Genomic DNA, 12,977 nt, shown 5'->3' on the forward strand with positions numbered 1-12,977 from the left:
AGGGACTATAGTGGTGTCCAAAATTCTCTGGTAAACTGATGAAACCCCAGAGCGAGTGGATGCAACCAGTTCTGTACCCAACAGCGGGGAACGAATAGGCCACGTTACAACGCACGTGTTTACAACGCATGCCATTACAACAAGGTTATTACAATGACTGCGTTCTTAAATCGCATACCATTACAACGCAAGTTGCTACAACGACTTGGTGAAGGGAGGCTAGAGTTTGGAATAGTATAATTTACTCCAGTCTGTGCAAGAGCAGGGAAGGTGTTGGATTTTAAATCCAACATCTTCTGAGCCCTACAACAAGTCATTGTAATGCTATGCGATGTAACAATGTGGTTGTTGTAATGACCGTGTTGTAATGGAATGCGTTGTATCGCATTCGTTGTAAACGATGTTTACCGCGGGGAACACCTTGGCCATCGCCAAAGCAGCAGGCATGGAATTGAACATGCCTTGTGTGAGAGGAGTGGCTGAACGCGGCTCTAGACTGTACCCTAAACAGTAGTCCCTGGTGGTTACGGTACGGCACTTCCTGGGAGTGGAGCATTCTTTGACTTCCTGCCCCTCTTCTGCAAGGGACACCACTTTGGAAGTCCAGGAAGAGCCTTTTTTACTCAAGGAGAAGAGCATTGCAGCAAGCCCTCAAACCATTCTACGCTCCTTGCGTAAATCCTTGGTCTTTCAGTTAAATAGCCCTAAAAAGATGCCAATGTGTGCCAATGTTTTGCTGCGACTGAGGCATTCACGATAGGGGAGTCAGCTAGGAGCAGACACTTTCTTAACACTGACTACCACACAAATCACTGCCAATACTGACTGACCTGCGTTGATCTAAACTTCTAGCTTACACAAAAGAGAAGTTCTATGCTCTTTTCCAAGGCATTAACCCCACCTCACCTTGCAATCGAGATACAAATAAAAACATACAAACGCTGGACTATTTGAAAAGCTAATATGAAATATTAGTGATCTGTACAGGCAAGTTAATAGTGATCTATAAAGGCAAAATACTAGTGATCTATACAGGCAAAATACGGGTGATCAGTACCGGCAAAATACTAGTGATCTGAACAGGGAAAATACTAGTATCTATACAGGCAAACACTAGTGATCTGTACAGGGAAAATACTAGTGATCTATACAGGCAAAACACTAGTGATCTGTACAGGCAAAATATTAGTGATATGTACAGGCAAACACTAGTGATCTGTACAGGCAAAATACTGGTGATCAATACAGGCGAAATAAAAGAAAGATTGAAGATAGTGGGAGCAGGAACATGTGGGATTACTGCACACTACAAGATCCGTAAGTAGATGCTTCAGTACTGTTTATACAATGTAGAGGGTGGAGGAGGATTTTGGGGGGGCGGGCAAAGAGGACATTCACTTAAAAACAAAATACACGAGGTACGCAGTGTCTTAGGAAGTGTACTCTTAGGATTAAAGGTCAGAGCATGAGAACGAATGGTAGTGACTTATGGGTCATTTTTTAAATATCTGTTTAGGGAGAGGGTAGACAGTGCATGGAGCAATTATGCAGAATAGGTGAGGAAAAGAAAACGTAAAATAGTTTAAAACAATTTGTGAGTGACAAGAAATAGTCCTGAGAACAAAAAAGAATAATTGCACACCATGTGGGGTCAACGGTGAAGACAACAGGTGCACCGAATGTTGCATGGCGTACCTTGCCTGCTGTAAGGTACTCGGTTTTGCCTGTTTTGAAAATGCAAGTCATGACTGTACTAGCATTTTCCAAAGGAACCGGTGAAGTTTAAGCTGCTGCAGTCGAGGATAACAAATGCTCCTGCAGCATTCTAGGCAGCCGCTCCTACAGGGCGGGCGGCGAGCCAAGGATCCGCTAGGCCAAGAAGACATCCGGCGTCCAGCTCGTGCATGGAATACCAACAAGGCCTAGAACGCTGAAGGAGGGGCTCGGAAGGAACGCACGGTCCACTTGGTTCTGGTGCAGTGCAAGCCAGACCCCCCCTCCCCCTTCCATGATGATAAAAGGACAATGCAGTCTGCCAGGGAACCAGGGCCATCTTGACAGTATTATAGGTCCCCGGGCAAGGCAGTGCACTGGGCCATGCCTACACAACCAATCACAGGAATAAAAATGTTTAACGGAAAATTAGTGTTAAATTCTGGTGTGCTTGGGGCCCCTCTGCTTGTGGCCCCCCCAGGCAACTGCTCAACGTGCGCATGAGTTAAGGCAGCACTGCAGGGAACCTGAGAACGCACAGACAGTGAGACCCAGCTACACTGGTGTGCGGCCCGTCTACTGGACGCAAGCGGGGTCTGGTGCTACACTGATGGTCTGGGCACAATTGGTAAACGAAAAGCAAAAATGAAATCAAGAACCAATCCAATATTGAGAGGTGAACATGCGATCAGATTTAACTGCTAAAAACAAGGGTGTCTGGAAGGATTCTTTGTGGGATTTGAGGATCATTCAACTTCCTTTGTTCGCCCTTATTGCATACATTCATTCTTCTAAGTGGGCATTTACAACACTGAGGATTTCAATGTAAGCACTAAGGGGGTCATTATGAGTATGGTGGACAAGCCCCCTAAACAGGGTGAGATTTCCTTGCTTTTCGTGGTGAAAGGGATGTCATCACGGAGTTTCAAGACGAAGCCCCGCCTGCAAGGGTGTCAAAACGGGACATTTGCTAATTTACATCGGTGGGAATTCTACATTTCCGGGAAGAATATGGAACCCCCCACGCCCCACCAGAACCTGTTACGGGTAGATCTTGTGAGTCGGAAAGATACAGGTCTCTTTAGGAGTTGTGATGGGAAGTGCGCATCATAGTGAACTTCAATGAGAAAAATCAAAGATGGTGCTCGCTATATATGTATTTCTATAAGATGTTCTGTGCAGTGCCACGTCACGCTTTCCCTCTCGTTCTGACCTGGGAGAGTGCCTCGTATGGCTACATTCTAAAAGCACAGGATGCAGGACATGTGACTTCAGATATCGGAGAAGGGTGCATCGGTTAGGTACATTTACAGTTAAATCCCATCTGGAACACACAGCCCACATCTACAACCTCCACATGTATTATTTGTAGTCATTTCGTGGTAGGAAAAGCTTACAGCGCAGTTCTAGACCCAAGGAGCATATTGCATAGCAAATGTTTTATTATAGCCTTATAGCCGGCTATACCGGCTATTAAAGGCCCGCTGCATCGTTAAAAGCCCGAGCCGAAGGCGAGGGCCTTTAACAAAGCAGCGGGACTTTAATAGCCGGTATAGCCCTGCTAGAAGGGCTAGAAGGCTATTAGAACATTCTGCCACTAAAGGGCAGAATGTTCTAACAAATTAAACAAAGCCTTCAGGGAGCGCGAGGGGATTGAAATCCCCTCAGGCTCCCTGAAGCCTTTGTTCACAGCCAGATCTGTGAACAAAGAAACATTTGAATGTTGGAGCTCCGGGCTTATACCAGCCATTAGAAGCCCGGAGCACTCCATTGTTTTCAATGGAGCTTCCAACATTCCAATGTTCTAATGGATGGTAGCATCCGGATCTTGGGTGGTGGACACAGAACAGTTGCGTGTGTGGGTTTGGGGTATAGGAGTTGTTCGATAAAGTTTGAATTACAAAAACCAGGACATGATTGGCAGGGGCGGGTCTGGACATATGTCAGGAATAGTACTATGCAGTGCATTTATCGGCTATTTTGATTTTACATATGACGCGTACTGCTAAACACAAAAAACGACGACAGACAAGAAGCTCCCAGCTCATCTCCCATACCAGTATTTCAATATTACAAAACCAACTCTGTAGTCATCTGCCCTTTTTTCTAGCAGATTCTCTGTGCAGTCTAACTCCAATATCACTTTCAAAGAGTATCTGTTCCATGCCCTCTCCACCCTTTTTGTGCAGAATTAGCTTCTCTACTCCTGAACTCCAGCACTTCCTTTCCTTCACTTGAGCTGTTGCTGCTCGCCTACTAATAGTCTGGTCTTAGTGTGTAGTTCTAGCCCCTTCCTTCATTTATATATCCACGTACCAAGAGGAGGACTTGGCCATTTCGTGACAGACTTTGCATTTTGCCTTGCCTCTTAAATTTTAGCCTAGGTGATACTGATGTAGTATGTTTAAGATGACAGCAGACATGCAACGCGATCTCTCTTAGGGAGGTCGAAGCGTCGAGGCTTCGTATCCAGCCTCACAACTGACAGGGGCCTGGGCAGACCTGAGTCAAGGCATGTCCACCAAATGAAGGAATGACTCATCACACCATGTGCATTTGCACTAAGAGTTGCCACTTTGCAACAATTGGTTGCCTTGGAAGACAAATGTGTCTATGTGTGCATATGTGCACACAAATGTGCATGAGTGTGTGCATGTGCGTAACCGAGCAAGAAAGCTTCTCTACCATTTCTCTTTATGTTCGCACGTACACTACTTTTGTGCTGCTCACAAGTTTACTGGAGTAAAAGATGGTAGAAACAGGGGGCGTGAATCAACAAAAACCACACAAGCAAAATAAATCAATAGGGAAAGGATGAAGAAAGGTAACCAGAGTAAGAGAATGAAGAAAGATTGGAAGAGGAAAGCAAAAAATAAAGAAACAAAACAATTTAAAAAGTAAGAAAATGAAATGAAGAACAAGAGAAAGAAAGAGAGAAAGAAAGAACGGAAGGAATGAAGGAAGAAAGGAAGAAAAAGGAAGAAAGGAAGGAAGTCAGAGAAGGCAGTAAGGAAAAAACCAGCTCCGTGCGTGGCAAGCACATTCGCCTAAACTGTCACTGCATGTAAACATGAGTGAGGTGAGTCTGGCAAATTCTTGCAATCTCAGCTTCTGTGCGAAAGGGACTGACAGTCACAAGTCATCACTTCACACATTTGTAAAAGTCCACTCGCTTAGCTTGTGTATTTTTTTTCTATAATTTACCTACAATCTAGAACCCGCTGGGTAAACCCATCCATTGCCTTTCGGGTAGGTCTGCGCTATACAAATGCCGCATACATACATACTATGGAGGAAAATATGTGACACTTACTAATTGGGTGTTCCGTAGCCCTTGGCCTTGGTAAACCCCACAGATATGGCGACCACCAGAGCTGGAAGGCCTGAAAGAGAAAATAAAAGGAGAGAAGTGATTATTTCATATCCTTTACTTACACTTGTTATCACTCTGCGTGGTCCCACTCTGCAGTGTCTCTCTATGACTCTCCCTACAGAATGTGAGCTTATGTGTGCCATCCATTCTCTACAATATTATCGATGAACGTCAACCTTCTCAGGAGACCTTGGATGCTCAGCTAGGACTGCCAAAGGGTGCCTTGTGGAGGTGTTCGCTACATTTGTGTGTGTGAACAATGAAGGATAAAACATAAACTTGTATGTTCCACTTCCCATGCTTGTAATATGGAAAGACCCTGGAGGAATCCTAGCCATTCCTTCTACCACTCATGCCATCTGACCACTGTTGAGAGGTGGACAGGACTGCAAGTCAAAGCCTCCACAAATCCTGCCAACACCACTGACACCAAAAGTAGCACCAAAGGTAGCTGTAATATGTGACTGGAAAGGGTGGTTCAAAAACACATGGATGTTGCAATCTGTTTGACCTGAAAACTGTACTGATCTTTTGCTCAGCCTACAAAGTATTAAATATTGCAATGTGGGCTCTGCTGATGATGATGAAGACTTGAGATCTGATATCACTTCATCATCTCTACAAAAACACTCACAGCAACACTTGCTCCAATACTACCTGTGCACTGAAACTCACTACTGAGGGAAAAACTCCAGGCCACTAGCGTTTTCCAGGTTCACCTGCAAATTGTCAGCAAGGAAGATCACAGAGCAGGTTTGTGGGTCCCTGCTGGTATGGTATGTTTTTATTGGGGCAGGGCAGTTGTTGTTGATGGCTGAATGCAGGCATATGAGCCCCTTCTTCAACTCTCTTACATGGTGAATTGAGACAACAGGCTGCTCTCTTTGTAAAGAGGAGAGACCAAGATGCTGGGCATGTCAGATGACTCACACAGAACAAAAAGAATAGACTTTTTTTTATAAAGGGCCAGGTGACTTGTAAACATCTAACCAAAGTCAACTTGCTGAGCTGTATCCTAAAAGGATGAATCAAAGTTCCCTCAGTGTGACGACCTAACATGTTGTCTCTTTTGTATAGGGTTTAGTGTTAAAAGGCAAATCCTTCTATAAAGCATGCAGAGTCGCTATCCACGTGTGAGGGTGTAATACGAAGCCTTTTCAGAGCATGCAATAATGAGATACTAATCGACTGTCCAAGGAAAAAAGGCTGCGCAGGCATCTGAGTCAACACATCAACACACAAGTTGCTGATGTTTGATGGAGGATCACATACCTGGCCTTTGCTTTCAGTGACTTTTGCTTGGGACTCTCTGTGGTGTGGTAATGTCTAAATGCCAATTTGGTTGGCGGGGAGCAGGACATGATTGCCGGAGTCAGGTCGGGATATGCAACAGGGACAGTACTAAGCAGTGCATTCATCGGCTATTTTGATTTTACATATGACACATATTCCTAAACACAAAACCGACAACAGACAAGAAGCTCCCAGCTCATCTCCCTTGCCAGTATTTCAGTAATACAAAACCTACTCTGTAATCAGGTGACTCTTTTTCTAGCAGATTCTCTATGCAGTTTGACTCTAATATTGCTTTCAAAGAGTATCCCATCCATGCCCTCTCCACCCTTTCTGTGCAGAATTCGCTTCTCTACCTCCGGACTCCAGCACGTCCCTTCCTTCACTTAAGCAGAGCCCCTCTCCCGCTCAAAGGCTTGTCTTTGAGTGCAGTATCTATCATCAGGCATAGATATTGTCCTGCCATAATATTGTATGATCAACGTGCGTTGACCATTTCATCTGATGGTTAGATATCAATATATTGATTTTTTATATCGACCTAAAAAGATTTTGAATTCAGAATACTGCTATATCATCAGCGTAAATAAAGGGAGATCTGGATAGATTTACAATTCTTAACTCCACATCTATGTACCTTGACGAGTCTTGTTTTTTATTTTTTGTCGATCAATATAGAAAATTCGATAAAATGCTACAACATGCTTGTTATCTTCCAGGAAGTAATATTCCAAGACTATTTATAAAGATCTAAGACACTGTGTTGCCATTTTTTAATGGATCACAGTTCCAATTTTTCTAGGAAGAATAGGTTTCCTGTATTCCGGTAAATTTCTGTTACAAAGCTTCTCTGTCAGTTCGAAGAAAGCCGGTTGGGCTTTACAGGGACAAACGACGACAGGCTTTTGCCCTGTCTCCTCTTCTCCGAGATAGCTCCTGGTATTGAAAGTGACAGGTTCCCGGCTTCAGCCGCGAGCAGGTGTGATCGGTGCAGAAGACGCACAAATCTCATAACTGCTTAAGAGGATTTGTCCTCTGGCCACCAACTTCAAGCCTCAGTGGCTAAAAGTCAGAATGTGGCTACCACCTATAAAATGGCTGAGGACCACATGGTCCATAAGGTCAGCCATTTTATTCAGTACTAAATACTGTTTTGGATGAGATCTCCTGTTAGGTCTTCTCAAGAAACATTGTTGTAACAGAAAATATCTTCAAACAAATCAAATGATAATTTTCAAGCTGAAAGGTTGTGCATTGTGACAGTCTGGGAGGCTTTTCGTATACCGCACTGCATGAAAATGACCAGACGCGATTACAGAAATATCAATTTTGGGTGTAAGCACCTGTCTTGGGAGGATTCATGTAAATCTATCCTTCTAATGGATATTTTAAAAGTAAATCTATATGGAAAAGTTTGCCTTGCATTACAGAAAAACATGGAATTTAAGAGCAGTAAAGGACAGTGGCTCTAGAGCAGGTCAGCATGCCATGTTTCCCACACAGACTGCCGAGGCAACTCCATGCAAGGTCTCCAGGTTTAGACTTTTAATTTCTCTGCAACTCAAAGAGGCTACATGGAGCCATAGAGAGCCGTATTCTCAATATAATGGAGATTGGAGAATACCCAGAGCTACTGGAAATATGAGATTGTGAGGTCACAGAGGTTTTCACATAGTAATTGATTTGCTGCTTAAACTGCAGATTTTAACAAAAAAATAATTGATTCTACCTCAAACGGTTTAAAAGTTACAAGTGCAGCAACACATGTTGCCACGCAGTGGAAGACCCTTTGCGGAGGTTGCATGGTCATCTTTCTGTTGCTTATTTCTATATTTGGGAGTTAAACTGGTGCTAATGGGGTGCACCCAAAGCCCAGGCAGTGCTGTCAAGTGTAAAAATGTCAAAATAATGAAGTAATACTATGATAAAATGTGCTGCATTATGCCGCATAATTTGCCTTTTCTTGCCGCATAATTTACTCAACCCCGCTGCATAAGATGGCCCTCCCCGGCGTCATAATTCCAGTGGCCCTGAGAATACCTCAGCAGAAGGCTTCCAGTGGTACCCACTAACTGTGAACCTATCCCAGAGGGAATGGAGGAACCGGTCTTAAAGTGCAAGCAAGCTATGAATTAACACAGACCACACCACTGGCGTGGGAGTGGCCACATATGCATTTGGAGTTGGAAAAGTGTTGTTTGTAATCAAAGGGAATTACTAAATGCCCATAATTAACATAATTGTGATTGAAGTGGAATTTCAGACAACCCTGCTGGAACACAGTCGCATACCCATAAAAACTGCTCTTCTGCGGCACCCCAGTCGCTGACAGAAATAAGGTATGGGCACATACCCATATGAATTGCTCTTCAGCGCCACAGCAGTTGTGGACAGAAATAAGGTATGGGCATTGCCATTCCACCGTCTGTTTCTAAGAGTCGACAAGCCTACCCGACTCCGTGTGACCTGCAAATCTTTTCTCCAGGGTTCCCAGCAGATATGGTGACAATGCCAACCTCCAGCGTCAGCAAGTTACTTCAGCTCAAAGTAAGATACAGAAAAATATAAGGACGGAAGTTTGGGCAAAACTGCTCACAGATGGCATTGAGGTCACTAGCCTTTCCCTATTCACTCGCTTAGTTAAGGGCATACCTGGAGGACAATCGCAGGCCATGTGCAGGGGGACAGTGGATCTACCATGCAGGCGCTTGCAAGCATTAATGTAAATGCCTGCCCCAGTAGCAGAGTGAGCTAGAGATCAAAGTCTTCTTTTTGGATCCTGCACCTAGTCCTTACAAGTCCACTACAGACCTCTAGGCACCTTGCCCAAGCAAGAGGATGGATCAGGTGTTACAGTAACTGGTGGTCAGGCAGTACCTGACCCAGGATGTTTGCTGACAGTCAGGAGATTCAAAAGCATCATGGCGAGACGATTATCCTGCATCAAGGCACAAATATCCGGGATACTATACGGCACGAGTTGCATAGCACACTGACATGTGACCATCAAAGCCCTCCCAGAAAATCTATTTGTACAATGTCTGTGGAAGCACAAGAACTCCAGAGGGAAAGAGTTTAAAAAATCCTCAAGAATATCTCAGAAACACACCCAGCCAAGGATTGCATCCACATGTCTTCCTCAGGAGGCAATCACCGGTGAGTTAATGAGTCAGATACAGCCATATGCCCAGCACTTCACAATGCTCTATAATAATTGAGACTCTATAAGAAATCACAGCCAACTGGAACAGATTGCAAAGAATATGGACTCTATGCTTGGAACTGGAAACAAGGTGCGACGTGACCAGACTCATCCTCAATATCCCCCGCCGCAGACACAGCACTGGCCACCTGAGAGGCCTCCACTGACTCATAGTCTACATAAGAATCACCTTCAAGCTCCTCACACATGCCTACAAAGCCCTACACAACGTGGGACCTGCGTACATCAACCACCGCCTCATATTCCACGCACCCACCAGAGACCCCCAGCTCTGCCCAACTGGACCTGGCCACCATCCTGGCCCTGGCCACCGTCCTACGTATACAAAAGACCACGGCCAGGGAGGTGGTTTGGGGGGGCGTGGTAGGGCGTATGGGAGATCCGTCTCCTACCTCGCAGTAAAGACCTGGAATACACTGCCTCTCAACCTCAGGCAGTCACCGTCACTGCCTCAATTCAGGAGGGACCTTAAAACCTGGCTCTTCGACTGAACCACAGTGCCCTCGATGGATCAGCAGTCCCCTGCCCGCAACCTGACACCCTTAGGGGTGAGTAGGCGTTCTCTACAAGACACTTGATTGATTGATGTGACCACCTAACTGGACATGTGGAAGGTCCGCATTAGGGAGGTCTGAGGCCTTCATTACGAGTATCCTAGTAAATGGGCCAGATTTTACCCACTCCCAGATTTACCAATAGGAAAATCTGGCCCATTACAAGGTGCTAGATGAGGTTCCACTAAGAAATGAGGAATAACTGGCAAAATCCAGTTATTCTATGGCCAAGTCCTCCTATAATTTTTCTATTTCCCATGGACTTTCACATAGTAATTTCGGCTGTTTTCAGCAGCTGTGATCTCCGGCTGAATCTAAAGAGATCGGTGTTTTTTCAACGGATCTCATAATTCCAATGGGGCTAGTAACTGCTGTACCAGTTCCACCGAAAGTATGAGGCCATGTGTAGGTGCTGAACTTACTGTCCGCCAAGAGCGGTCTGAGCATATCTGCTACACAGGGGCTTTAATATCAGCAAAGATAAATGTGTCAAATGTAATGACAGTAGGACTTAGGCCCATACATTCAAAAGTGCATTCACTAGCTGGGTGGTCAGTCCACGCGGTCACAGTTTTCCATTACAGCACCATGTCCCATTTGAGCCCCTATGACGTTGTGTGTATTCCCCATGCCACCAACACAGTTCTGCCTCAATTGTAGGATCAAGCACATGTGATACTCATTCAATAAAAAATTACTCAAGTGTAATTTGGAATTTTAAATTCGGGGAATTTCGGGGTAACAGCATTTGCTCTCTTGTGCAGTTTGTCATCTTCATCAGTCTTTATTGTATATGTTAGTGTCATCTTGGTTCAGAGGGGCATCAGCACATGTCCCTCGTAATGGTGTAATCAACCACCCACTACACAAGACTTTCAACCTCTCTTCCCGCAATACAACCTCTGCGAGACTCAACAACAATCACTGCCAGTTTTTTCCCAACAATGCAGCCGGATTCTCTTCTTTTTACTACTAAAATATGCTCTGACCACCCTTTCATTTCTTACTTAGTGCCTACCATTCTTGCTTCCAATAGTTTTTCAACGACACCAAAGCTTTGCAGACTCACCCCATCCTAGGCACAGAAACCGCTTTCGGATGATGCGGTTTCGAAGCCTCCCCGTCACAGCCATGTAGGACTGCCACGCTTCCGTCAGCACCCAACAGAATGAGGAAAGGAAGAAGAAATGCAGGAACGCAGCCACAAGCGTACATATCACCTGCAAGAAGTCAATGGGCAAATCAGGTGACGGGTGATAAGACTGTGGACTTACCTCTTCCACATACAGATGAAACAGCATGACATGCTAGAATTCTCTCACTGAGACTGGATACAGAACATAACATACCTTTTCTTTTAGGGTAGGTTTTTACATGACCAATGACATCATTGTGTGACCAATTTTCACATCAGAGAAGGGAATCCAGGTGCCCACAATGTGCCAATTTTTATCCCTAAACTTGAATATACTATCTTCTTGGGTGTTTCATCCTACACTTACTCAACAACATGAAGGTTGAGTAAATTCTAAATCCCTAAATCAAATCTACTTAGTTACTTCACGCTCAGTACTGTCTGTGATTTTCCCACCCTTTCAGAAAGGCTGTTCTGCCAGTGGCCTCTTGTGAAGCCACCCACCCTAAGTAACCCTGATCTATGATCTACTCAATAGATGAAGTTCTAAAACATTATCTGCTACAATAAGGGAGCATCAACTCTCTAGCTTTCCTAGTGCATTGTCTTTTGGAGCAAAAAGAAAAACCCAAATATTGCAGGAGTGATGTTTGGGCTTTTTGCTTTCCTTTATAGCTTTTTCTGTTATGGTGTATGTAGTCCATAGTGTCTTCAGGCTGCTCAGAGATCTAACTGGTCAGGACCGGGGCTAGGAGTTTCCCCGTCTTGGCCATCACCCTCTTGCCGCCCACTCTCCATATATGTGGATTATGTTTGATGTATTTATAGAGCCAATATTGTGCCCTCTATTGGTGGCTAGCTTCCTAATATTGTATTGACCTACCAATTACCTTGCTGCAAATCAGGTTTAATATCCAAGAGCCAGGAAATGAGCCTGTGCACCTACATACATTCCTGCTCTGCCAGCGCTACAGCATCCTCCAAAGCAAGATTAATAGGATGCTGCCTAAATGTGATAAAAGAAAACCCTGCTAGGACAGAGGTCTGCACTGTAGGTAGCTGAGACTGGCCTCATTTCAGCTTTCAATGCTTGCTTCTCTATTCACAGCCTCAAAGACTCTTTACCTTCTGTACAGGCTTCCTCAGGGCTCGTAGCCGAACAAAATGGCTAACTTCTCTTCGTAACATATATCAGCATTATTAATGGCGGAGCACTGAATTAAAGTCTGGCAGGAGCCAGAAGGTAGAAGAGAGAGGAGGAAATGAGAAAGGAGATGGAGGGCGAAGAGAGAATCACAGAGAGGAGACATGTGTGCTTAAGTAGAACATTAGACATCAATAAATTTCTCACCTTATTCCTCGTCTGGGTCTGCCCAATCAGAATTAATGCATTGGAGGAGATAATGGACAGGCAGAAGTTGATTAAAATGACTGAGCGTTCTGAGCGAATGTACCTATAAGCGGAGAGAGGCAGAGAGAGAAAAATAATCAAAATGAGGCTCTTGGGTATTAAATGGGTTTTTAGATGGGCGCGGTGATATTCTGTGATGAAGCTACAGGCAGGTGAGAAGTGATTGAGTCTGGGAATATGAATATTAATGAGACTGCAGCCTCTGCAGCCAGGACAGGAGAGATACAGCAAAATCCCATGGAGCATTGAGCCACTGTCGCCAAGCTAGGCTGCCG

General features: G+C 44.6%; 1 protein-coding gene across 1 annotated transcript in view; it reads right to left on the minus strand.

Moving 5' to 3' along the window:
- The window catches only part of ADGRB1 (adhesion G protein-coupled receptor B1), a 466,033-nt gene that overhangs the window by 79,379 nt on the left and 373,677 nt on the right, over positions 1–12,977 (minus strand). The window contains exons 20-22 of the mRNA XM_085604813.1: positions 12,643–12,745; positions 11,226–11,376; positions 5,027–5,096 (exon numbers count right to left, since the gene is read on the minus strand). Of these exons, the coding sequence (XP_085460939.1) occupies positions 5,027–5,096; positions 11,226–11,376; positions 12,643–12,745 (324 nt within the window). The remainder of the gene's footprint in view (positions 1–5,026; positions 5,097–11,225; positions 11,377–12,642; positions 12,746–12,977) is intronic.

The sequence above is a fragment of the Triturus cristatus genome, chromosome 5_1 (assembly GCF_964204655.1).
Source record: "Triturus cristatus chromosome 5_1, aTriCri1.1, whole genome shotgun sequence".
NCBI classification, from domain to species: Eukaryota; Metazoa; Chordata; class Amphibia; order Caudata; family Salamandridae; genus Triturus; species Triturus cristatus.